We start from the raw sequence: 26,136 nt of genomic DNA, 5'->3' as shown, positions 1-26,136 counted from the left end.
CTCAACAGAGCAGCTCTTCCAGTTCTACTGAAGACTCTGCTCCAATACTGGAGCCAATGCTGCTATTAACACAAAGTGCAGGTCCCAGCCTGGAAGAGCTCGGCCCCTCAATGTAATCTGTGATACATTTGGAACCGAACAGCCCATACGGAACCACTCAGCACTGACTGCAGCTGAACACTGAACACCAGGCCAGAACACCAAGGGCGGGCTACTCCTGAAGCAGGCTGCGAGAGATCAGCATTCTCATCACTTCATTGCTACCTGCAAGATGGAGAAAGAAAGAGTTAGCAACAGTGGGGGTAGTCATGGATTTAAATTAGAATTTTTGCTTTTATCCCTGAGAGGAATGGGATTATCAGATTTTGCTCTATAGAGTATAGAAAAATGACAGGAAATGAGAAATAATATTTATTTTTATAAGACTTCTGATGATAAATACTTGTACTACATATAAAAATAATGAAAATTAGTATAGCTCCAATTTTTAAAAAATATACCTAAAAAAGCATAGAAAAAAATCCAGAAGAACATATACCCAAATACCAATTTTGGTTATAGAACCATCAGTGATCCTTTCCTTTTACTTTTCATATATTTTATAAATTTCAAAAAAAATACATAGTTCTCTGATAATCAGAAAAATAAGCTTTAAGAGAAAACATTTTCCCTGAGAAGAGGGGATCCATTCTTTGCTTCACTTTAGCAGTGGCCTTTAATGCAAAGAGAAATATAATCCTCCTTGAGGAATGAGTATTCATACAATCTCAAATAAAGCCAAATATAAAATTTCAGGTTTAAGCCAGGCATGGTGGCACACACAATCTCAGTACTTGGGAGGCTGAGACAGGAAGATCTGGGTTTGTGGCCAGCCTCAGCTATTTAGTGAGGTCCTCCGCAACTTAGTGGGATCCTGTTTCAAAATAAAGAATAAAGCTGGGTGTGGTGGCGCACGCTTACCAATCCCCGCGCTTGGGAGGCTGAGACAGGAGGATCACACAGGTTCAAAGCCAGCCTCAGCTACTTAGTGAGGCTCTCAGCAATTTAGTGAGACCCTGTTTCCAAATAAAATATAAAATAAGTCTGGGAGTATAGCCCGGAAGTAGAAAGTCTCTGGGTTCCACCCCCAGTACCACCAAAATAAATAAATAAAGAAAGAAAGAAAGAAAGAAAGAAAGAAAGAAAGAAAGAATAAATAATTGGGCTGGGGGTGTAGGTCAGAGGTAGAATGCCCCTAAGTTCCATCCCAGCACCACACACAAAAAAAAATAAATAAAATAAAATTTCAGGTTTACTTAACAGCCCAGGATGAAGCAAAGTAATATGGTGGTAAGCACCCCAATTCTTCTACCAAGTAGATGATGGTGTATGACCTGAAATAAATACAGTTGGCTTCAAGTCTCAGGCCCAAGCTAGATAGACTATGGTGGGGCCCAGCAATTAATATTAACAATCTCTCCAGGGGATTCTTGATACCTACTCAGGACGGAGAAGGATGTTCTGTAGAAGAAAGGGAGACCAGTGCTCACAGGCTTCTGTAACATCCTCAGTAAAGCAGCCCCACAACACTTTACTAAGAAGTTTCTTTCAGAAGCTCTGCCCACCTGATTTTCATACAATGTGACAGCCCCTACATACACTAGCTAGAACAAGAGTCCTGTCACTTTAAACTATGTACCAGCTGTAAATGGAGCAGGACATGCTCTGACATCTCCTAGACAAAATGACTATGGCTACCGAGAAGATAGCAATGGCAATTCACTTTACTGAAAAATCCAATTTTGATAGACATCTTTTAGACCATGTCATAACCAATTTGTAGAGCTGTTAGTGATCACACTGGCTCATATTTGCCTTGTAAATTACTGTATAGAAGTTCTGGGTTCCCTGGGGAGTAGGTCCTTCATAACAGTGAAGAATAGGTACTACTGTTGTTTTCTTTTCTTTTTTTTTTTTGGATTTTATTTTATTTTATTTTTTATTTTTTTTAAATTTAATTTAATTTAATTTTATTTTATTGGTGCACTGTATTCATACATCATAGTGGGATACAAACTTTTGTAGACATACATGCACACATCGCCCAGTCAGCCCCCACCCAATCCCCACCCCATTCTCTCCCCTTCCCTCCTTCCCATGCTTGGCTTAGTGGTTGACATCTAGTATTATAGGAATTTATCCAAAATTAAAAATGTTAATCTCACATAACAGTTTCATTTGTCTGATACCAAGCTTTTGACGACTTAAAGATAACATTTCAATATTTCTTTTTGCTTTCTTTCCTACCAGAGGATTTTTTTTTTGTTTTTTTAGGTGAAACTATCATATATTTATATATTTATTTTTCAGAAAAAAAATCTATCCTAATATGGAATATGGATTCTAGATACCCAAAACAATCTTGAAAAAGAACAAAGCTAGCAGATATATATTTTCTGATTTCAAACCATATAAAGCTACAATAATTGAAACAGTGTAGTACTGTTCTAAAGGCAGATATATAAACCATTGGAGTTAAATACAAGCCTAGAGCTAAATTCTTCCCTATATTGCCAAGTTATTTTTGACAAGGTTTCCATGAACATTTGGTGGTGGAAATAATAATCTTTTAATTAAATATTGTTGAAAAATAATAATTACATGGAAAAGAATAAAATTGGACCCTTACCTAATCCCACATACAAGTATTAACTCAAAATAGATAAAAGACCTAAATATATATCTTAAGACTATAAACTTTTAGAAGAAAATCTGGGTCATAAAACCCCGCAACATTGAAATTGGCAGTGATTTCTTGGATATGATTTCAATGGCACAGGCAACAGAAGAATATACAAACTCCCTAAAAAATAATAAAAAAATTGTATATCCAAAGACAATGTAAACAGAGTTAAAAGTTACTAATAGAATTGGATAAAATATTTCCAAATGCTATATCTGAAGGTATATTAATATTCCAACTAGAAATCCTAAAAATTAACAATAATAAAGGCAAACAATACAATTTAGAGATAGGTAAAAGACTAACATAAATAATGAATCTCCACAGATAACCAATCTTAGTTGTCTGTTGGATGGAAACTCTTGTTTCTCTGGTTCTGGTGAGTGTTACCTATTTCTTTTTTGTAGTTAATCTCTTTGAGTATTTTCTCTAGCGCTGGTTTTGAAGACATAAATTCCTTCAGTTTCTGTTTGTCATGGAAGCTTCTTATTTCTCCATCTAATTTGATAGAAAGTTTTGCTGGGTAGGACATTTTTGGCTGGAAGTTGTTTTCTTTCAGAGTTTGGAATATGTTACTCCAAGCCCTTCTGGCTCTCATGACTTGGTTTGGGAAGTCTGGAGTGATTCTAATTGGTTTGCCTCTGAATGTCACTTGGCCCTTTGTTTTTGTTGCCTTTAAGATTCTCTGCTTGGCTTCCACATTGGTCATTTTGACAATTATATGGCATGGGGATCCTCTTCTCTGATCCTGTCTAAAGGGAGTTCTATAAGTTTCCTGGACCTGTGTATCAACCTCTTGCTCTAAGTTTGGAAAAATTTCTGCTATTACTTCCTTGAAGAGATTGTTGATCCCTTTGGTTTCACTTTCTTTTCCCTCCTCTATTCCAATTATTCTTAGGTTAGCTCTCTTAAGATGGGCCCATATTTCTTCAATGTCAGATTCCTGCTGTTGTATATTTTTTTCTAGATTAGAAACTATGTGTTCATTTTTGGATTGCTCATCTTCTAAGAGCGAGATTCTGTTCTCCATGTGGTCTAATCGGTTGTTTGTGCTTTGAATTGAGGCCTTTACTTCATTAATTGCATCCTTTATCTCTTTTTGGCTCTCTCTGAGTTCTTTTCGAAGCACCTCTATTATTTCTATAGTTATTTTCCTGATTTGATCTTCTAGAAATCTCTGATTTTCTGTTTTATCAGGTTCTGATGTTGTGGGGTTGTGGGCATTCATTGCCCCAGTGTTATTCCTCTTTCCCATGATTTCGGAGGTTTGTGCCTTCTCTGGGTTCTTCCCTTGGGTCACTATGACTTCACTTAAGGTGTTCTGGATCTCGAGTCTGTAGTATCTCAGACCCCACTACTCCTTTACTGGGTTGTATCACAGAGTCTCCGACCCAGGGAGTCGATAGAGGCTGCTTTAAACTATGGGGGGTGCCAGGTTGCACGTTCTCCTATGGTGTGATATCTCTGCCACCCCCACTCCCTCACTGGGTCAAGTCCCAGGGGGTACAGTACTGGGATTTCTCCTCTGTGGCCCACAATTTGACTCACTGTTCTTGAGTACGCAGATGTAGCTGTACTGGACTCGGTGAATTCACTGCTGCTGCCACTGGTGGCAATATGGCGCCGCTGCCATGCCCTCGGCCGTGAGGCTGGCGTATTTTTTCTTTTCTGGTTTGAGTTCCACTTTGAGTTCCTGCAGTGTGTGCTGAGCTCAGCCACTGGGAGCTCTAAATGCTCTCTGCGCCGAAAGATCCCGCCTGGCTGTTCCGCAGCGGCTCACCTTGACTTGCTGTAGCCGTCCGGTGAGTTTGCCGCTGCCGCCGGCAGTATGGCGCTGCTGCCGCGTCCTTGGGCGCGTGTATCTCCTCTGTGGCTCTGAGCTCTGTTCTCAGTCCGCTTTCTCTCTGGAGCCTGGTGGTTTTTTTGTTTTTCTGGTGATGGTGTTTTCTGGCTATAAAAGGCGCTGGTTTTGTGGTAATGGAGATTGGTTGTTAGCGGGGCTCTTAAGCCCCGCTTTTCTCGGTCGCCCCTGTTGTTTTCAAGAGAATTTCTCATATGGTATCTCTGAACCCTTTCTCAAATGCTTTTTCCAAAGCAGAAGTACAGTGATTTGACAACCACCCATGGGGAAGAAGCAGTCTGTTGGCTCCCAGGCCAGTGTTGTTTCTATTATAGCAACAGACCACTTTGAGAGTAGGGTTGAGGAAAGGAAGAAGCCAAAAGTAGACAGGGCCTGATGGAGACTGAGGATGAGCTAGCTAGACACAGAGAAAGCGCTGATCCTGTAACTTACCTTCTAGGATTTGGTGGACCCTGGAGTCCCGCATATACTGCTGAACAGCATAATCCTTCAGGTAGCCATAGCCCCCATGCATCTGTAAAGCCTGGTTGCAAATCTGCAGGAGACCAGGATAAGATGTCTTTGATTCTAGGAAGACTGTGCAATAAGTGTTTTCCCTCCCCATTCCAGTCCCCAACCTGGCAGCCTAAGGTAAACTAATGAGAGGAAGAACAACCTACAGATGAACGCCCAGCCTAGAGTGGGAGTCCGTATTCTATATGGTCAGAGACAACGGAGGAAGTCCACCTACTGAGCTTGTCATGTCCCACCAGACAGACAACTCACAAACTGCTGTAATTCTGTTATTTATTACCTTTGGGGTAAAACTGCCCACAACCACTGACTATATTACATGAAGTTTAGGTAGCACTTAGTGGCAATGAGGCCTCAGTGCAAAAATGACCTTGCCTCTGACAATGTAAGCATGGTCATCAGTGCTGAATTTAGGCTAGAGGCGCTACGCTGCTCCAAACTTTCCAAAGGCAGTGTCTCATCTAGAACAATGCCAAAAAATAGTGCCACAGTATAGTGTGTAATAGCATGGAAAAGGCTAAAATGCCATCTATGAGAGTTCCTATGCAAGCCTCTCCTGAATTAATGTATAGCCTTAGGCCGCAAGGATCTCTGCAGCATCCCAGGAGTGCTGGGTTCCAGAGTTGACTTATGATCTCAGTATCTATGGGCCTTGTGGCTGTTCCCTATTTGATCCCAAGAGGCCGGATAGCTTATCACTTACAGCAAAGCATTCCTCTGTAGCAAAGAGCTTGGCCATGGAGCACAGAGCTACTGCATCTTCCCGCTCCTCTTGCAGAGCCACTGCTGCAGTACGAATAATTAGCCGCGAGGCAACCAGCCTTGTCGCCATATTTGCCAACTGGAACTGCAGGTACTACAGCAACAGGGGAGAAGAGAATCAAGCAAGACAGAGAGGCTTAGACTGGCAACTGGTCTGAGATCCTTTATAAGGCATCTCTTATGATAAGAATTTTTCTAAGTGATCAGTGCTTCAAAGATTCTTGTCTCCTTTAGAGATAAAGCTTACTGCTTTCTAAGTTCTAAGTCCATTTTGCTTGACCTGGTCTTTGATATTACTGACTGCTGAACATTCAGTGGAAACAAAGCCCAAGTTCTGGCTACGCCAGTGAGTCCAGAGCAGGTGTAAAAAGTGGAAAGCAAATACGATGGAGACACCTGAAGCCTTACCTGGCTATTGGCCAGAGGTGCTCCAAACTGCTTCCGGACGTTGAGGTGGTCGCGGGTGAGTATGACCGAAGCATGAGCAGCCCCCAGAGAACAAGAGGCTAGAAAGGAAGAGTGAAGACGACTCACCTGAGCCCGAAGGCAGTGTTGCTGGCCCCAGCCCACTGCCTCCCTGCTCCACTCCTTCCTGTCCTCACCAACATTGATTCGCCCTCCATTCAGTCCTTTCATGGCAATGAGGAAGCCCTGCCCCTCACTCCCAATTCTGTTGGCCACAGGTACAGCACAGTCTTCAAAGATCACGGCACGGGTTGGCTGGGAGTTCCACCCCACCTGGCAAAAATCAGGGACTGGGTGGCTGCCCAACAATCCACCACACAGGGCGGACTTCCCTGTAGACAGAAGCCTGTGAAGTATGGGGTCCAGCACCCTAGGACTTAGACCCACCAGAATGTAAAGTGAGGAGAAAGAAAAAGGTCAGATTTAAAGGCTTATCAACACCCATAAAGATACTTATTTCAGTAAAATATTTAACAAAGCAAGAGAATTAATGAGTTAATTAATCAATTTGGTGGTAGTGGGTATAGGACCCAAGGGCATTCTATCTCTAAGCTATACCTCTGGCCCTATTTTTATTACTTTATTCTGAAACAGGGTCTAAGTTGCTGAGGGCCTAAGTTGCTGAGGCTGGAGGCGAACCTGTGATCCTCCTGTCTCAGCCTTCTTAGTACTGGGTTTATAAGCATGTGCCAACACACCTGTAGATAATCTATTTTCTAATGTCTACCCTACTACACTAACCTAAACATGAACACTTCTTGTGGGACTGGGACGGGCTCTGTCCTTATTTTTGGTGCTTTATAAAAATGGAGACAAGGTAAACTTGATTTGGAGAAGTTGAATTTACTTCTAAAGGCCTTAACAACAGCCATACTTCTTTTAAAGCTTAGTTGTTCCTAAAAGGTGCTATGGTTAGAGGGGTGAATAGCATGTACTATATTGGCAACCCCTGGTCTCACATTTAGCTATAGAGAGATCCAGTGATGTGCTGATGTCAGCTCATGAGAGCTGATTACATAGCTCTTTTCCTAACTTGGCATTCCAGTGTCAGTGATGGCTTGAAATTAGCTATGATTTTTTTTTTGGGGGGGGGGCTAGTCTAGGGATGGAACCCAGGGCATTCAACCTCTGAGCTACACCCCCTGCCCTATTTTTTTTTATTCTTTATTTTGAAACAGGTTCTCACTAAGTTGTGGAGGGCCTCACTAAGTAGCTGAGGCTGTCCACAAATCATGATCCTCTGGTCTCAGCCTCCCAAATGCTGGGATTACAAGTGTGCACCACCACACCAGGCATGATGAGAGTATTTATGCCACAGAAATTGACAAACAGTACAAATTATTGATAATGATGATGTGTGTGTGGTACTGGGGATTGAACCAACAGGCATTTTACCTCTGAGTTACAACTCCAATCGTTTTCATATTTTGTGTTTTGAAACAGGGTCTTGCTAGGTTGCTGAGTCTTGCTAAGTTGCTGAGGCTGTCCTTAAACCTGTGATCCTCCTGTCACAGTTCCCCAAATACTGTGATAAAAGGCGTGTATCACCATGCCCAGCTGTGATCTTTTTTTGTGTATGTGCTGGGGATTGAAACCAGAGGTATTTTACCTCTGAAGTACACCCCTAGTCCGTTTTACTTGTTTATTTTGGATCTTGCTAAGTTGTTGAGGCTGGCCTCAAAACTGCAATCCTGGCCAGGCGTGGTGGCGCACGCTTGTAATCCCCGTGCTTGAGAGGCGGAGACAGGAGGATCGCACAGGTTCAAAGCCAGCCGCGCGCGCTGGCTTAGGAGACCCTGTTTCCAAATAAAAAAGTATAATAAATAGGTCTGGGAGTGTAGCCTGGAGGTAGAAGGGCTTCCAGGAACCCCAGTACCACCAAAAAAACAAAAGACAAAAAACAAAAAAAACCCAAACTGCAATCCTCCTGTCTTAGCCTCTCAAGTATCGGGGTAACAGGCATGGGCCATCATGCCCAGCTATGAGGTTATTTTTGTTTTTTCAGAGAACCGGTTTGCCAGGACATCACTATATGTAGGTCTTAAGTCCAGAGAAAAGTTTGAGTACTTGAGATGTAGTCTATGTCATGCAACTACATAGCTACATTTTTTCTTTTTTTCCAGTAGTGAGGATGGAATCAGGGGCATTCTACTTTGGAGCTACATCCCATACACTACACTAACCTAAACACAAACACTTCTTGTAACTTCTTTTGGGACTGGAACAGGATTTGTCCTCATTTTTGTTGCCCTATGAATATGGTCCTTTATAAAAATGAAGACAAAGTAAACTTGGAGATGCCCCATTTTTTTATTCTTTGTTTTGAAACAGGGTCTCACTAAGTAGCTGAGGCAATCCACGAGCCTGTGATCCTCCTGTCTCAGCCTCCCAAATACTGGAATTACAAGTGTGTGCCAACACATCTGGCTTACATTTTTTATTTTTAAGGAAAAAAAATCCTTCTTTGTGGCCTTCTTTTTCCCTGTATAATATACAGAGGCTGGACAAGAAAGTCAATAGACCCTCTTTCTTCAAACCAAATCTCAGATATTTTATATATAAATACATTAGGGCTCTCACTAGTCTTTCCCCTTTATCTGCAGGTATTCCAAAGTTTCAAAGAACTTTAAGACTTAGTGAGACAGACTATGAGAATATAAACCACCCTGTTCCCTTCTAGCTATGAAAACACTATTGCTTTCACCTCACTTCTTCAGATAAAAACATTCAACATTTACCTGAGTCCTCTAGGCATCTGAGTTACCACTGAACTTGCTTGTTCATTCTCTTTTTATTTTTAATTATTATTGTTATTATTTTGGTACTAGTGATTGAAGCTAGGGGCATTCTACCTCCAAGCTACATCCCCAGTCCTATTTATTATTATTATTATTATTATTATTATTATTATTATTTTTTGTTAGTGCTGGGGATTGAAGCCAGGGGCATTCTACCTCTGAGATACACCCTCAGCCTGATTTTTTTATTCTTAATTTTGAAACAGGGTCTCACTAAGTTGCAGAGGTCATCACTAAGTGGCTGAGGCTGGCCGCGGACCCCAATCCTCCTGTCTCAGCCTCCGAAGTACTGGGATTACAAGCGTGCACCACCAGGCCTGGCGTATTATTATTTATTTTGAAACAAGGTCTCACTAAATTGCAGAGGGCCTCATCAAGTAGCTGAGGCTGTCTGAGAACCTGTGATCCTCCTGTCTCAGCCTCCCAAGTACTGGGATTACAAGTGTGAGCCACCATGCCTGACTTGAACTTGCTCTCTTTTAAGCTCCTTTGAAATCTTCCAATACTGACCTGTGTTGTGGTTACCTGTGTACTTCATCTCTACACACAGAATATAAACATTTGAAGGCAAGAATGTAATAGGAAGGCTAGGCATGGTAAAATATGCCTGTAATCCCAGCTACTCAGGAAGCTGAGGCAGGAGGATAGCAAGTTCAGGCTAGCTTTGGCAACTTAGTGAAATTCTATCTCAAAATAAAAAATAAAAAGCGCTGGGGATATAGCTCAGTTGTAAAGTACTCAATCCCCTGAAAGTTCAATCACCGAAAAGATCTTACCTTTAAAATGTTTAATTACTAAAGAACCAAATACAAATAGCTGCTACCTCAGTCAGTACCTTTTACCCTCTAACTCCTTACAGTGAAAATACCTACTTTCTTCCCCTATGCAGAGAAAACTCCTCTCCTAATCCTACCAGAGACCCTGGGAAGCTATAGCCTTCAAGGACAGATGATCTCCTCTGTATTTTAGAAGATGCTGCATGCCTAGACCATTACTTCTAGAGCCCATTCCTGCCCGCAGTCTTGTGTCCTTTTCATAATATTATTTTAATGCTGTCTTATAAGAGTCTTCACTTCCACCCAGGATAAAACTCATTCCCTTATATAAACCCTTTTAATGATTAAATCCAAAATAAAGCAAATCCTCATTACTCTTCCATCAAATCAGCACAAAATTGGAGGCTTAAAACTGTCGGCAACAGTGTTAGTTCTGTCAAGTGAAAGTATGTTTTTGTAGAAAAGGTTAATTAACAAGGAGCACGAAAAGAAAAAGGCCTGTGCCTAGGCCACCACACTAGTCAAACTGACCATGGGGATCAGAGTGCCATTTATCCTGGCCTATGAGCCACTGGCTACCTCTCCAACTTCATCCCACATCATTTATTTTATTGTCTGGTACATTCCAGCCACACAAATTTTTCCCCCCTTTCCAGGTCTGCTGTATCTGCTATTATTGCTGCCCAGGATTCTTCTCAGAGACAGCTCCTTCTAAGACTTCAGATCTCATCTCAAATGTCATGACCTCAGAGAGTTCGTCCCTGTGTAGACAAGCTCTTCCTCAAGCAGAGCCATGTCATTTTTATTTCCTCCCTAACAGTTAGCACTAGTGGAAGGCCCCTCATTTGTGTGATTGCCACTTGCTAAAATATAAATCCCACAAGGGCAGCGCATGTCCGCCTTGCTCACTGCCATCGCCCTGCAACTCAGAAGAGTTCCTGACACACAGCAGGCATGTGCTAGTTGTCTGACGAACGAAGAGATGTCCTTCCAAATTTCTCCTGCATTTAAAAATATATAAAGGAGAACTTATGAAAAAGAAAATAAGCCAGGTGCGATGGTACACATCTGTAATTCCAATAACAGGGAGATTAAGAGAAGAGGATTGCAAGTTTGAGGCCAAAAACTTAATGAGACCCTGTTTCAAAGTAAAAAATAGGCTGTGAATGTTGTTCAGTGGTACTATGCCCCTGGGTTCAATTCCTACCACAAAAGAGAAATGAAAGAAAATATATATGTTTAAAGGTGAATTTATATATATATATATATATATATATATATATATATATATATATATGTACTTGTTTTATATATATTATATATATATAAATAAATATATGAAATGAAATGAAGAGGATATATACTTTTTAATTACTGAATTTCTGTAATTTTTTCTTGGTACAAAATTTGTTAGCTTTGGCGTTCTGTCAACAGCACAAATACTGAAGAGATATAATTTATGTGAGTTTAAACAATCACCATATAGTCATAAGCAAAATACCTGAATCAGTATAACTTGATTTTGTAGAACTGTTTCATTCTGCAAAAATCAGTCTGTGTCTTACCATCAAAACCAAACATTCCTAGGATTGAGAAATCCTATAGCTACATGTCTTAAATAGCATATATAAACTCTCTACATTGTACAGTTTATGTAGATAAAACAGTACATGTTTTATAATCCAAAACAGGGCTAGGAGTGATTTAATAATTTTGTGTCCCCTAGGAGCAAGCATAAGGCTCTGCACACAGAAGGAATCTAGCCAATGTCTGTTATGCTGCAAAAGAAAAGGAGTGATAAACTCATACCTCCTTAGAGGCTATAAAGAGTCAGGAGGGATCATGCAGAAAAATATGGAAACTCTAGGAGATGTGAGGGGGAAGTATATTAGGGGCCATTTCATTACCTGACTTTTCCCTAAAAGTATTAATGATACAGTTTCAACTGGAGGTACATGTCTCTTTTGATGATTTTGTCTAAAAGTTCTGAATGGGTCTCACCCTTATACAGTTATATTATTAAAGGGCTCTTATTCATGGCCTGGCTATCAGACTTCTTTTTTTCAAAGCACTAATGGAAGCAATGTCAATGCTCACAACCCAACCCCTCCTAAAAGCTTTATTTTATTTTATTTTTTTCTCTTTGGTACTGGGGATCGAACCCAGAGACATTCTACCTCTGAGCTACACCTCCAACCCTTTATTTTTTCTTTTGAAATAAAGTCTCACTTAGTTGCTAAGACTGGCCTTGAATTTGCAATCCTCCTATATCAGCCCCCCAAGTACTGGGATTACAGGTATGAGACACAATGTCCAACTATATTTTTTATTTAAAGAAGAAAAGTGGCCTTATATGCTTTTCATTCCTGAGATTTCTAGTCAATATCAGATCTTCTATAAGTATCTCTTCCTGAGATAACAAAGGATAACAGAATATAAAGCTAGGTAAGAAATACAGGTCAAAAGTGGAGGCAGGAGAGGTGACAGAATTTAAATAGGCAACTATGAAACTAACTGGCAAACACTGTCATGTTCCCCAGAAGCTCAGTGTTTCTTTAATAGTGCCTTATTGTATTTTATACGGCCATATAAAAGATCTTAATAGAACCAACTGTTTCAAAGGCAGGTTACCAAGTATGTGAATCTATTTAATAAAATAGAGGAGGGTTGGTCTGGCAGGGGGCAGAACCTGTAACTTAGATTGCTTTCTTTCTAGTAGCCACTCACCTTTTTCTCCTTCTTGCCAAAGCTGAGGCCAGGAGTCCCCTTCTCAACAACTACACAGGAAATGCCTTTGGGGCCTGGTCCTCCAGTTCGGCACATGACTACATATATATCTGATTCACCACCCCCACTGATGAAGGCCTGTGCAGATAGAGAGGAGAAGAAGAGGGATCAGAAACGCATGAGTTCTGAACCCAACAAGTGGGAAATCACTGAGTCCTCTCAGCAATAGGGTACACTACTATATGGCACAGACATTCCAGAGGGGCAAAAGGCAGCTGCAGTGACTGCACAATCAGGGATTTAAGAATATAAAAAGGAGAGAAGGAAATCAATGAAAGTATCTGGACTTGGATCAGAAGAGATAAACAGTGATAGTGAATAAAGGGGAATGGACCAGCGGTTCTCTTCCCAACAAGTAAAAATCCTATGGGAATATTAACTCATAGCCTCAAGGAACCAGGAAATCTGACGAGAAAGGTGGGAAACACCTATTGCTCTGGAAGGACAGCATGCCAGTACCTTGGAACCATTGAGGATGTAATGATCTCCTTGCCGCTTAGCTGAGGTCAGGAGGGACGCAGCATCACTCCCACTTCCTGAGACGGGGACCAAAAGGGGGATGAAAGAGTCAGTGAGGTTAAGGGCACTCACCATGGTCCCATCTCCTAGGAAACCTTCTTGAGAGATAAAGAGCTCAATGTGTGCTACGTTAAAGTCCAGACAGCCAAAACATTTCATTTCTCAGTACTTGATAAACACTGCTTGCACTGAGCAGACCTCTGTCCCTCTTGCAATATACTGGTTTACAGCTGCCTCTTGGGAATAGGTTCTGGTCTATAGCCAGAAGGAACTCTGACCTAAAGGCCTCTGGGTCCTGTGACATCAGGTTATAGGACACATATTACTCCACGACTGAACTGCTTGGTAAACAGAATCAGCAGGCAAGAAGGATTATTCAGTGGCAAAATATGAATTTTCTCTCTCCCCATTAGATCTCGACTGTAGGCAAACCCACCTGGTTCAGTGAGGCAGTAGGAAGCAAACTTCTCCATGGTACAGAGTGGTGGGCAATATTTGTGTCTCTGTTCCTCATTTCCAAAACTATCAATTATCCAGGCACACATGCTAATTGGTACATGGGAAAAGACATGACAGAAATAAAGACACAGGGGAAAAAATAAAAAAAAAGAAATAGGGTAGGAAGAACAAAGCACAGCAAAGCAGGGTGAAGCAGAAGAGAGAGTGGGGAGGGATAAATCACAATTAAGAAGATTCAACTTTAAAGGAAATGACTGGATTAAAACATATTTGTGGAATGTGTACTACCCAGACATACTAAAGGCCAAAATATTTCTCACCTGGACCAACTTTCCTTCCTTCCTTCCTTTCTTCTTTTGTGATACCAGAAATGGAACCCAGGGACATTGTACCTCTGATCTACATCCCCAGCCCTATTTCTTTTTAGTCTTTTTATTTGCGAAACAGGGACTCACTGAGTTGCGAAGGGCCCCGCTAAGTAGGTGAGACTGTCAGTGAACCGCGATCCTCAGGTCTCCGCCTTCCTAATGCTGAGATTACAAGCGTGTGCCACCATACCCGGCCATGGTTATGTTATTTCTAATTAGGTTAAATTAGCCCCTAAACATCAGAGTTATATATACTTCCCACTACTTTCTCAACTTACTAGATAGACATTGGTAAAAGGGTGACAGGACTTGGCTACTGGAGAAGTCCAGCCCAACCTAGGATTTGGGAGAAACCTGGCAGACTTGATTCTTTAAGCAATGCAAAAGACAAGAGAATTAAGTCCAACAGCCAGCAGCAGACCTAGTGTATACTACTGACAGTCTGGTTCCTCAAGGTCAACCAACCTGACATGATTAATCTTCCTTACGAATCTGAAATTTTCCAGCCAACCCCATGGGCACCTCACTATGCTTTCCCAGCGTGGGCACTCACTTGTGGATGCTTATGTAGGCTGTGGTGCTGGTACAGCCTGTAGCCAAGGCTTCAAAGATGACAGAGGTGTCAAGCCGTGAAAGTCCAGAGCCTCCAACATCTGTTTGGACGTAGACCCCTCCAAAGCCTAGTTGGGCTGCCTTCCGCATCACATCCACAGGGAACAGCTCCTACACACACACACACACACACACACACACACACACACACACACACACACCAAGATTATCAGTAACTGATTTAGAGATGGACTCTCCTTTAGCAGGTATAATGAGAGGAATTTGACATTTGAATTTGAGAGTAGAGGGCTTCTCTTAATATGCTTTTGTACAGTGGTATCAGTTAACATGTGTTCTCTAATAATTTTTGTGGGGGGCATTAAGAAGTTTTGTTTTTAAAAAATTTATCAATAGAACTGCCTTGGTTTTAAGTTTCTCCAAATTTTGTTCAATTAAAAAGAAAAAAGTATAAGATCAGGATGCCTTCTATGAAAGGAATCACATATTACTAGTCCTTTAACTTGTAAGACTAGTTGGTAAAAGCAGAACAGATGCCGAGCAATTATGATTACAAGGATCTAAAGGTAAAGGTCACTGCGTGTGGGCCTGTGGCATTTGCTGAAACATCTAGCAATAAGTAAAACTCCTACCTTCTGGTCCCACTCTGCCATATTTGGAGCCATCTCCCGGGCAGCAAAGTCAAAGGCCACTTTTTGAAATTCTTTTTGCTCCTCATTTAGTCCAATAGAAGCTGTGGGCAGGATAGCACATATTCAATTCTAGGACAGGAATCAAGAAGAGTACCACCAATAAGAAGCACCATGAAGCTGAGACAGTGGCACTACTGTAACATTTCTCACACCAGTACAGCTTTTAACAGTAAGCTAAGAGTATCATCTATCATTAATCAGTTTCTCAGATGAAGAAAGGACAGCTCTAACACACACCTACAGCAGGGTACAGCAACTTCCCAGACATCTCTTACCTTAGCCACTTAGTAAAATATGGTTGAAGTCCTAAAACAGGTAGAGGCACACAGTGAAAGAAATGAGGGACAACTAGAATGCAAACAGGAATTGGGGTGGGACGAACAAGAGAGATAAAGATACTGACCCATCAAATAAATGTTTGTTTTTTTCTCCTTTACTCCTAAGTGGATCGAATGATTTCACTTATTTATTTATTCATTCATTTATTTATTGTACTGAAGATTGAACTCAGGGGCATTCTACCTCCAAACTATACCCACAGCCTGATTTTTTTATTTTGTAGGTGGCCTTACAAGGTTGCTGAGGCTGGCCGTGAACCTGTGATCCTCCTGTCTCAGGTTCTCAAGTACTGGGATTATAAGCATGTACCACTATGTCCAACTTACCTATTTTTTTTTTTAAAAATCACCTTTTATCTCTTCCTCCTTATAAACCCATATTTAAAGAAATGAAGGGTTGGGGATACAGCTTGGTGATAGAACAATTGCCTAGCATGTATGAGGCCCCGGTGGGAGGGTATAGTAAACTTATTGCTTTTAAAAAAAAAAAAGGAATATTTATTGAGCATCTACTCTATAGCAGTGCAGAGGTTACAAATATGTATATGGTTCATTCACAAAAAGAATATATTGGAGCCGGGTATGTGGCACACACTTGTAATCCCAGTGCTTGGGAGGCTGAGACAGGAGGATTGTGCAGGTTCGAAGCCAGCCTCAGCTATTTAGTGAGGCTCACAGCAACTTAGTGAGACCGTGTTTCCAAATAAAATATAAAATTGGTCTGGGAGTGTATCGTGGAGGTAGAAAGCCCCTGGTTCCATGACCAGTACCACCCCCCCCAAAAAAAGAATATATTGGTAAATTCCAAATATATCAAGAAAAGTGCTACAGAATCTTAATCCTAATAAGAGTTCAGTAGATAAATATTAGGAAATTTTCATCTTATTTGACAGAGCAAATGGCTATTTTCTAAGTTGCTCAAGAAACCAAAGATTGGAGAAATATATTTGAATTGCATTCTAAGTAAATAACAAGAAATAGCTTGATAGAAGACCTATATATATCTAAATACAATTATACATTATTTTTACAAATAACAAGGTCAATTTTAGAAAAGGGACTGATCAACAGGAGAGGATTACTTTGAGAAAAAAATAAAAATATCAAGTTAAAAAGTAAATTAATACATAAGAAAGCATGACAACTAAGTAAAATCATCTAAATTCCCGGGAAGGGGAAAATGCTATAAAAGCAAACAAAACAAGAGGCCTCATGAACTTTGCCAAAGTTACTGGTAGAATTCAGGGCACCAACACCCACATAGGCTGCAGAGAAAACAGACCAAATGAGATGAGGAAAGACTACAGTTTAACAACTCAAATGGACTCAAAAGGCAAAACCCCACAAATCTCTGGTGCTTAACATAAGCATCATTAAATGCATCAAAGATAGAAAACTAACTAGAGAATCAACATCCTGATAGAATTCTGGTGTCTAGGAATGCTTGAAAGTTCCTGAAAACTACAGTAGGGGAATTAGACAAAGAAACAGACTTTTGAGCTCTGGTTCTAAAATGATTAATTATACAACTTTCAGTAAGCCAGGGACCTCTCTAAACCTCGATAACTTCACTGTAAAATGAGGAGGTTGCATTAGACACTGAGCAAATTTCCTCACCTATACAATGAAGAAATAATATGTAGTAAATATATGTAATATATATTATAAATCTTTTTTTGTGGTACTAGGGATTGAACCTAAGGGCATTCCACCTGACCTACACCTCTAGCCCTATATTTATTATATCTTTATTTTGAAACAGGGTCTCACTGAGTTGCAAAGGGCCTAAGCAGTTGAGGCTGGCTGTGAACCTGTGATCCTCCTGTCTCAGCCTCCCAAGTACTGGAATTATAAGCCTGTGCCACCATATCCAGCTCATAAATCTTTTTATGGAGGGAGGTACTGGGGATTAAATTCAAGTACTCCACCACTCAGTGGCATCCTCAAATGTTTTTATTTTATTTATTTTGAAACAGGATCTCCCTAAATTGCTGAGACTGGCCTCAAAGCTGCGATATTCCTGTCTCAGCCTCCCAAGTACTAGGGTTACAGATGTGAGCCATAGTACCTATCACAAATCTTAATTTCCTGACACAAATTAAATTTCCTAAGCAAATCAAAACTACACTGAGATTCCATGTTAACTACAACTAGAATGACACAAAAAATACAAACAATAATAAATGCTGGTGAGGATGTGGGGAACTAGGAACCCGTAATACACTGTTGGTGGGACTGTAAGTTATTGCAGTCACTATGGAAAGCAGTTTGAAGGTTCCTCAGAAGACTGGGTATGGAACATCTATATGACTCAGCTATAACACTCTTGGGTATCTTTTCAAAGTTATTGAAGCTAAAATATTAGAATATGGCAGTGATACTTGCATATCTACGTTTATAGCAGTACAATCCCCAATAGTCAAAAGATGGAAGCAGCCTAGGTATATGTCAACAGAAGAATGGGTTATGAATCTGTAGTGTATACACACAAGGGAATTTTACACAGGCATAAGAAACAAAAATATGTTACTTGCAGGAAAATGGATGGAACTAGAGAATAAAATGCTAAGTGATATTAGCCAGTCTCAGAAAGTGGAGGGTCATGTTTCTTCTCATATATGCAATAAGATAATTAAATATTTTGTTTAGTTATCAACTAGGTTTAAGGTTTAGGTGTTAGTTATCATTTACTTTTTTCTTTTTTTTTCAGTACTGGGAATCCAACCCTGGGCCTCAAGTATGCTAGGCAAGTGCTCTAGCTTGATATAAAATTTCCTTTCACTTGACTAATTTAAAGATAACTTCTTTTAAAAAGGTAAAAAAGAGTTGGGATGTAACTCAGTGGTGCAGTACTTGCCTAACCTGATGGGAGAGTGGGTGGGAGTTGTGAAAGAATAGTTCAAAAGCTGAAGTTACAATACTAGCTGCTGGATATACTATATTTAACTTATTTGTTGCCAAGACAATTTCCTTATCTGCTTTGTTATCAACCAGGTGAACCTGTTTACCAAATTCTAAGTGCCAGAAAAGAGCAGCACCTCTTGAAGGAATTTTATAACTAGAAAATAACAGTCTATACCTTAGTGTACTTTACAGATCTGTTGTCAATTTAAAAGATCCATTCTGCCCTAAAGAAAACTGTCATTTATTAAAAAAATAAAAACTATTTCAGAAGAAAAACGTGGTTAGATGATTAATAGAGAAGTCACAAACTGACTGGGTATCCCTCAAGTCTCCTTGGGTGGCAACCACTCCCTGTTACAGTTTATCTGCCTGCTGCCTAAAGACATTCTGGTTTGTCTTCTCTGAAGGGGTTTCCCAATTGCAATGCATTACTTTTACTGAAAGAGGTTTCAACATTACGAGTGTTTTACACTAACAGGTGTTAAGAAATCTGTATCAGTGTACACATCTTGTATTCCTGGAGCTTTTGTTCACTTATCAGTACCAGCACCCAACTTCTTATGTTCTCACTACCTTTAGAACCTATTCTTATAATTTCAATAAACGAAAAAGCCACACGCTCCTTCACCTCGCCTAAGTAACCAGGGTGACCTAGAGGGCGCAGGGTGACAGGAGGGCGCAGGGAGTGGGGTTGGGAGCACGGACGAGCGGGAGCAGGTCTGGCGGCCCGGGCGCTGTCCGGGTCGGGGCGGCAGGACTGAGATGGGGATGGGAGTGCGGGGTGGGGTGGAGCGCAGATCGGCCCGGGAGTGGAGGGACTTGGCAGGGTGAGGGGTATGGAGTGACCGGCCTGAGGGGAAGTGGGTCCGGGAGCGAAGGGTCCGAACGGGAAGCGGAAACAGCTGTTCCTAGCGGATACCCGCCCGGGTCCATACACCTGTGTCCAGTTCTCCTCTCGCCCAGGGTGAGCCTTACGATCGATGCAGGAGGTCAACTTTCGGTGGCCTGTACGGGCGGGATCGCAAAGACTGCCGCGTAGGCAGCGGAGGAGCACCCCGAGGCGCCGGGAGCCGCGCAACATCGCCGCTCTGCAAGCTAGCCGGAGCCCGCGTGCCTAGAACCTCCCAGCGCTCGCCCGGCCCGACCCGACCCGGGGTCCAGCAGCCCTTGCCCCACTGCACCCTGGGAGTTGTAGTCCCCCAGAGGCCCTCGTGGCCGGCATCCGCCGGATCGTCGCAGCGCCGGGACTACAACTCCCAGAAACCTGTGAGGCGCTGGCGCCACGGAGATGCCCGGCGCCGTCTGCAGTGTGGGTCTGGAGGCGTGAAAGAACAGTGACTTGGCTGCAACTGAGGTCTGGGAAAGAACTGAATAAAGTTTAGGGGTGGACTTTGAAAGATGGAAGGGGCGCAGATAAAGGAGGGGACGACTTGAGGACTTTAAGTACAATCTGCTTTTCGCCATTTCGAGACCCTCTGGGTTTCCTCGCCTTTTCTCCATCTTGTTCTACGCAGGTTCTTGAGGGCTGTGGAATCTCTTTTTGTGTATCGGGATCATTTCCTGAACGCTCCGCACCTTTGCTCCAAGCTGAGACCATGCCGCGACCCCGGAAGAGGCCGGCTGGGGCTGCTGGTCCAGGTGAGCTGCGCCCAGGCTGCTTTTAAAAGGCAGCCCCATAAAGAACGTTTCGCTAGGGCCTGCTTAGTGATGTTCATTTTCTACTCCCTGCTTGTGGAGAGAAGCCTTTATATGTTATTCCATCACCCTCAGTCATCTTTTTACTTCCCGCCAAGGTTTTCCCCAGTGTCCCTTCTGTTTGCTTGTTAATTCAAGCTGCAACTGTTCAAACACTTGAGGATATTTGCAATACAAGGGGGCAAGTACTGGGGTAAATACGGTTACTTTGGGACAACATAGATGAACTGGAGATCATTGGGTTTAATGAAGTAAGCAAAGGCAGAGAGGACAAGTTCACGAATATGTGGAATCGTAAAACAAAACAAGTCATCTAACAGAAGAGTTGGGAGGGGGGATGAGGTTGACCAATGGGTACGAAGTTAGAGTTAGGATGAAGCACAGGTGTGCAGGTATGGTGACACTCCTGTACCTGGGAGGCTGAATCAGTAGGATCACAGCTTCCAGGCCAATCTCAGCAATTTAGACCTTTTCAAAATAAAATAGGGCTGGGGTTTGTGGCTTGGAGGTAGAACGCCCCTGGGTTCAATTCCCAGTACAAAAAAAAAAAAAAAAGGTTTTGGTGATAGGGTGACTGTAGATAACAATGTCCAGTTCATTTCAAAATGTAAAATAAAGCTTTTTGAGTGTTTTTACCATTAAAAGCCTCTCATAAATAATGTTTGACTTGATTTCAACATTACACATGTGCACATGTATCAAAGCACAACATGGTATCCCATTCATGAATAATTTTTATGGTTATGTGTCAAGCTCAAACTTTAAAAAGAACTAAAAGGTGAAAAAAAGGAACGTACAATTCTTTCTCTAGGGGAAAATGCCAACAGGAAAAGTGAAAGGTCTGGGAGATGGGGCTGTTGGGATACTACCAGGACTCTAAAAGAGTTGTTCTTGTCTCACTGAGTGATAATCCAGAAGATAGCCTGTTAAGGCAGGCATTCTTGGACAATTTTTATAGACAAACTGAAGTTTTTTATGTAAAATAAGGTGATATAGCCTAGTACATGGATCTAGGATTTGAATTGAAAAAAAGTACGAGGCTAAAGGATAAATTCTTTCCACAAGAGAACAGTACCTCTTAGCAAGCATGATCGACCTTTTCCTTTTGCTTCTCCTACTACAGACAAGAAGGAGCAATCAGGAAAACGAACCAAAACTGAGAATTCAGGTGAGGAATCAGATAAAGTAGAGAACTCCAGCCCTCAGAAGACTTCAGCCTCTAGCAACTGTGGGAAGAATCTAAGCAACTACTGGTTGATGAAGTCAGAGCCAGACAGCAGACTAGAGAAAGGCGTAGATGTGAAGGTGAGATTGTGTACCTGTCGCCAACTCCTTTATGCCGACTTTTAAAATGAAAGGTGAATATGGGACACTATATAGGGTCCTATCACCAGCTTCTAATCTTTGAAGACTGGGAAAAGGTGAAAATGAATAAAACGAGCAGGATTTATGAACACCAACTACAGGATGAACCCCCTTTATCTGAAATGGTTGGGACCAGAGGTGTTTCAGATTTTGGAGAATTTTAGATTATGGAACATTTGCATAGACTTTGTAAGTCATGCATCCCTAATCCAGAATTTAACCTAAAATCCAAAATGCTCCCAAATTCTAAACTTTTTGACATTGGCACATTTCAGAGCATTTGGATTTCAAATGTTGAGATTATCCATGTTCAGCTTATAGCTATTCTGTGAATCCTTGTCTAGAGATGAGTTGGTAAACTTTCTGCAAAGTGCCAGGAAGTAAATATGATGGGTATGTGGGTCTTAAATTGCATTGCAACTCTGCCCTTGTAGCACAAAAGTGGCCATAGTCAGCATAAGCAGGTATGGATACGTTAAAGTAAAGCTTTATTTACAAAATCAGCCATGGAGGCAGATTTGGGCTAAAAGCTGTGATTTGCCAACCTCAGTTTTAGGTTGCTTTACTCTTACCACTTGCCATACTCATAGGTGTCCCCCTACTAATAACTGGTACATATTCAGGGAATGAATGTAAATTAATATTAATGATACTCTGGGGAAATGTAAGAAATGATATAGAAGAAGTAAATAATTTTTTATGTGAAATGCTGGGAACCAGTACGTCACCTTATCATCTCGATTTTTGTATCCAGCTAGTCATTTTATTAAGTAAAGATAGTAAGATAACATAGGCTTACTTATCAGTGTCTCTGTGGAAGTCCTTCCCATAAAGTACATATTTCTCTCATAGTCTGCAGAACCTCTCAATGTTAGGGAGGGAATTATCTGCTTCCATGTGTACTTACCAGCTACCCAAGGATTGTTTAGTAAATGGCTATATTTCTTCTTGCCTAGTTTGGCATTGAAGATCTTAAAGCCCAGCCCAAGCAGACAGCATGCTGGGATGGTGTTCGCAACTACCAGGTAAGAGGGTAAGGGGAAGGTAGGTGGGATAAATGCCTGTCTCTTCCTCATGACTTGTTTAGTAGAAAGAACCTCTTGGCCAAGGTTGCTTTTCCTAGAACCCTTACCTGAAAGTGTTTAAAAAATATCTTAGTTACTCTTGACTTCATGAAATATGTAGATAACCTTGTTCTGGCCAGTGTCTTTGTACAAGTTTAGGAGTCTTAGTAAAGTGGACAGACTTTGTCATGAGTTGGGAGAAGCTGCAAAACAGAAAAATGTATCTAACAAATGCAGGCTTGATTTGTATTTCTAAACTAGTGCTTTCTAGCTGGTGGGAAAGATAATCTTTATTTCTTCTCCCTTGGCACAGGCTCGCAACTTCCTTAGAGCCATGAAGCTGGAGGAAAAAGCCTTCTTCTACCATAGCAACTGCAAAGAACCAGGCATTGCAGGACTTATGAAGGTTAGGTGGACAGGTTTTGGTCTGAACCCCTCTCTAGGGATACTTATTCATATAGATTTAAAGGTGTACTTAAATAGGTAACAAAAAAGCTATGCCCTCTTCTTATTTCCCTCCATCTCTGAGCCTTGGTCTCTCACTCAAAAAAAACCTTTGTCAGTGCTGTTAGGGTAAACGTTATCAGAATAAAATTAACTGCACAGTTGGAAAAAAAAAAAAAACCAAGTGGTGCCAAAAGTAAACTTTACCACCGAGTTTTAGAACATCCTTCCAACCTTTTTTACAATAGAGTTTATTTCCTAACCACGCCTGCCTTAGGCTATGTATTGTTTTCAGGTATCTGAGTCCTGATTGGCTGATTAACAAGACAGATGGGGTGAGAATACATACGTAGGTGTAAGTTAGATGTGTATTAAAGATTGCCTATGGTGCTGAGTCTGGGCAAATGATTGGACACTTTGGATTTGGTTTCAGATTGTGAAGGAGGCTTACCCAGACCACACACAGTTTGAGAAAAACAATCCCCATTATGATCCATCCAGCAAAGAGGACAACCCTCGATGGTCCATGGTAAAGACTAACTCTTCTTCCTATTTCATGAGAGGGGAAGGATGGATGAAGGGAGGTGGAGGGTATTGTGTGCTGTTAGGTCAAGGAACACATCCAGCTCTTAATCAGATGAGGTTACACAGATTTTTAGAGATTAGAGCAGCCCTGATCGTGGGAACCTCTTGCAAGCAGTAAAAACAGTGGGCGGGTATGGTGATGTATGCCTGTAGTCTCAGCTGAGGCAGGAGAATTGATTTGATCCCAGAAGTTTGAGGCCAGCCTGGGCAATATAGCCAGACCTTTCTCTTCAATACAAAACAAAAAATAGTGGGCAGAGTCTGGCTAGACATATCATTCTGTTCCATACACTGTTGTTATGTAGGTGGATGTACAGTTTGTTCGGATGATGAAGCGTTTCATCTCCCTGGCTGAGCTTAAAACCTATCACCAAGCTCACAAAGCTGCTGGTGGCCCCTTAAAAAATATGGCTCTCTTCACTCGCCAGAGACTCTCAATTCAGCCCCTGACCCAAGGTAAGAGTGGGCCCTTTCTCTTATCTGCACACCAGAAATGACCCCATAGAATCACATTTACTAATTGGTTATACTTGTGTACAGTATTAAGCCTCTCTGAGTCAGTGTCTTTACTTGTGACACCCATGAGAGAGGGACTATATCTTGAGTTGCCATTACTATGTATATAGTACCCAGCAGTGCTTGGCACTTGGTAAGGTACTCCATAGTTTTTAAATAAATAACTGCTTGCTTTGATAACATGCAAAGTACCTACCAGTGACTGGGATTAACCTCCCAGTTCAAGAGGAGACATAAGACCTAATTCTTTTTTTTTTTTATTTCCTTTTTGGTAGAAGAGTTTGATTTTATATTGAGCCTAGAGGAAAAGGAACAGAGTTAACTGAAACACTGTTGCTGGAATGGACACGCCATTACTCCAAAGAACGCAAGCGCTTGCTTCTGGTTTACCTGGGATTATGTACATAGGTGGTTTGTCTGCTTTTTTCAATAAAACATTCAATATCAAGTTGGAAATATTTTCTTCTAAAACTGCATTGGGTATGGCGGTATACTGCCCTGCAGAAAATCTCTTACTTCCATGCTAGCCCTATTTGCTACTTGGAAGAAGCAGGGCACAACTACCATCTGCCTTTACTATTGCTAGTAGTTAGGTAGCAGATATCAGAATGTAGGTTTGAGTCCCTTGGTCTCATAACACCCACTGAAACTAACTTTTGGTCTTTTTACACCAGTCTTCTTCACCTGCCCCTTAAGTCCTCTGGATCCCACAAAAGTTTAAACCATGAGTGGTTTCAGGACAAGTTGCCAAATAGGGTTAGAAACTGAATTGGCTTCTAAGCCATGTATTTGTCAAAGAAAATGGTTAGTAAGGTGCTTACCATTGTTCACTAGGGGCTACTCACTGTGGGGGCAGATGCTGTTTTGTATTCAGGGTAGGCATCTGTCTTTCCTTGAGTGTCAGAGATGGAACCATGTAAGACAGAAGAGACCACAGAACCTGGTGGACCATGGGCACAATGCCTCCAAAGCCACAGGGGCTTCCTTTAATTAGAGAGACCATTAAAACAAATGTTCTTTTAAAATACAGCCATTGAAAAGACAACACATTAAGAAACATGTAAACACTGCAGCTGCTTAATTACAAGTTGCACTGCTTGGTTTAGTACCTATGTGCTCCCAGGTTGGGGACCTTTAAGGAGGGGGACAGGAGCCTCCCCTCACTTTCACAGTTGGCAGAAAATACAGAATGGGGTAGAGTCCGAAAAAAACAAGACCTGGCTTGTGCACAGCTCCTGAGAGAAAGCAAATTCTATCTTCTAGTTCTCCCAGAAGAAAGGTCTAAGACGTTAGGAAAATCGGAAAATTAATTTGTGTTGTCATTTGGGAGGCAGAGGAATTGACAAAGGCTTTCTAGTTAGAATACCAGCAAAAGAGAGGCACACCAGAGCCTAATCTCATGCTCTGAAAAAGGCAAGGAACACAACCTGCCTCCTTCATGTGCTTAAGCCCCAGCCTTGATAATCCAACAACTGCCGGATGGGGGATCCTGTTCCTATGGGATTGTATATCGCACCTGAACTTGGGGTCTGGCAGAGGGGAGATACATTTGCCTGCCTTGGTTCTACTGCCCCCAGTCAATCACACATGTCACCCCAAGTGGTCTTTGCTCATCTCTGATTCATGAGCCCTGCCTGTCAAGGCCCAAGATTGCACTGATTTCTGAGGAAAGAGGATTCTCCTTTCTCTATGCTAACTGAAACATGAAACAGGAACCAACTCCTCTACTTTCCAAATTACCAAGATCTCAGACCACCAAATTTTGTATTTATTGGCCAGTGGGGTCTGCTTGGTCTGTCTATAAAGGAAAGGGAGGCCAACAGAAGAGTAATTTCTGGTCATTTCAACATGAGGCAGAAAAAACAGTAAAAACCTTTACTACTGTAGGCCCAAGCACAGAGCAACAGAAGAAAAACTGCCCTCTTCTCTAGTA

The 26,136-nt window shown here is 41.5% G+C and overlaps 2 protein-coding genes across 2 annotated transcripts; one reads left to right on the top strand and one right to left on the bottom strand.

The window, feature by feature from the left end:
• Positions 1–211: 211 nt before the first annotated feature.
• Positions 212–19,615, bottom strand: ACAD8 (acyl-CoA dehydrogenase family member 8; the record flags this gene model as incomplete). Its single annotated transcript, XM_080697232.1, has 11 exons — positions 212–264; positions 5,016–5,118; positions 5,800–5,952; positions 6,267–6,364; positions 6,461–6,596; positions 12,625–12,762; positions 13,144–13,220; positions 13,640–13,749; positions 14,584–14,753; positions 15,233–15,333; positions 19,510–19,615. 11 exons carry the CDS (start codon positions 19,613–19,615, stop codon positions 212–214), a joined length of 1,245 nt encoding a protein of 414 aa, XP_080553358.1.
• A 514-nt stretch (positions 19,616–20,129) lies between these two features.
• On the top strand, positions 20,130–24,640 carry THYN1 (thymocyte nuclear protein 1; the record flags this gene model as incomplete). The annotated part of the gene is made up of 7 exons (XM_080716689.1): positions 20,130–20,172; positions 21,353–21,534; positions 22,551–22,619; positions 22,972–23,064; positions 23,536–23,631; positions 23,993–24,143; positions 24,479–24,640. 7 exons carry the CDS (start codon positions 20,130–20,132, stop codon positions 24,523–24,525), a joined length of 681 nt encoding a protein of 226 aa, XP_080572815.1. The 3' UTR covers positions 24,526–24,640.
• Between the last annotated feature and the right edge of the window lie 1,496 nt (positions 24,641–26,136).

Source organism: Muscardinus avellanarius (genome assembly GCF_963383645.1).
Source record: "Muscardinus avellanarius genome assembly, chromosome: 1".
In the NCBI taxonomy this organism is placed as follows: Eukaryota; Metazoa; Chordata; class Mammalia; order Rodentia; family Gliridae; genus Muscardinus; species Muscardinus avellanarius.
This window is presented reverse-complemented; position numbering and strand designations above follow the sequence as displayed.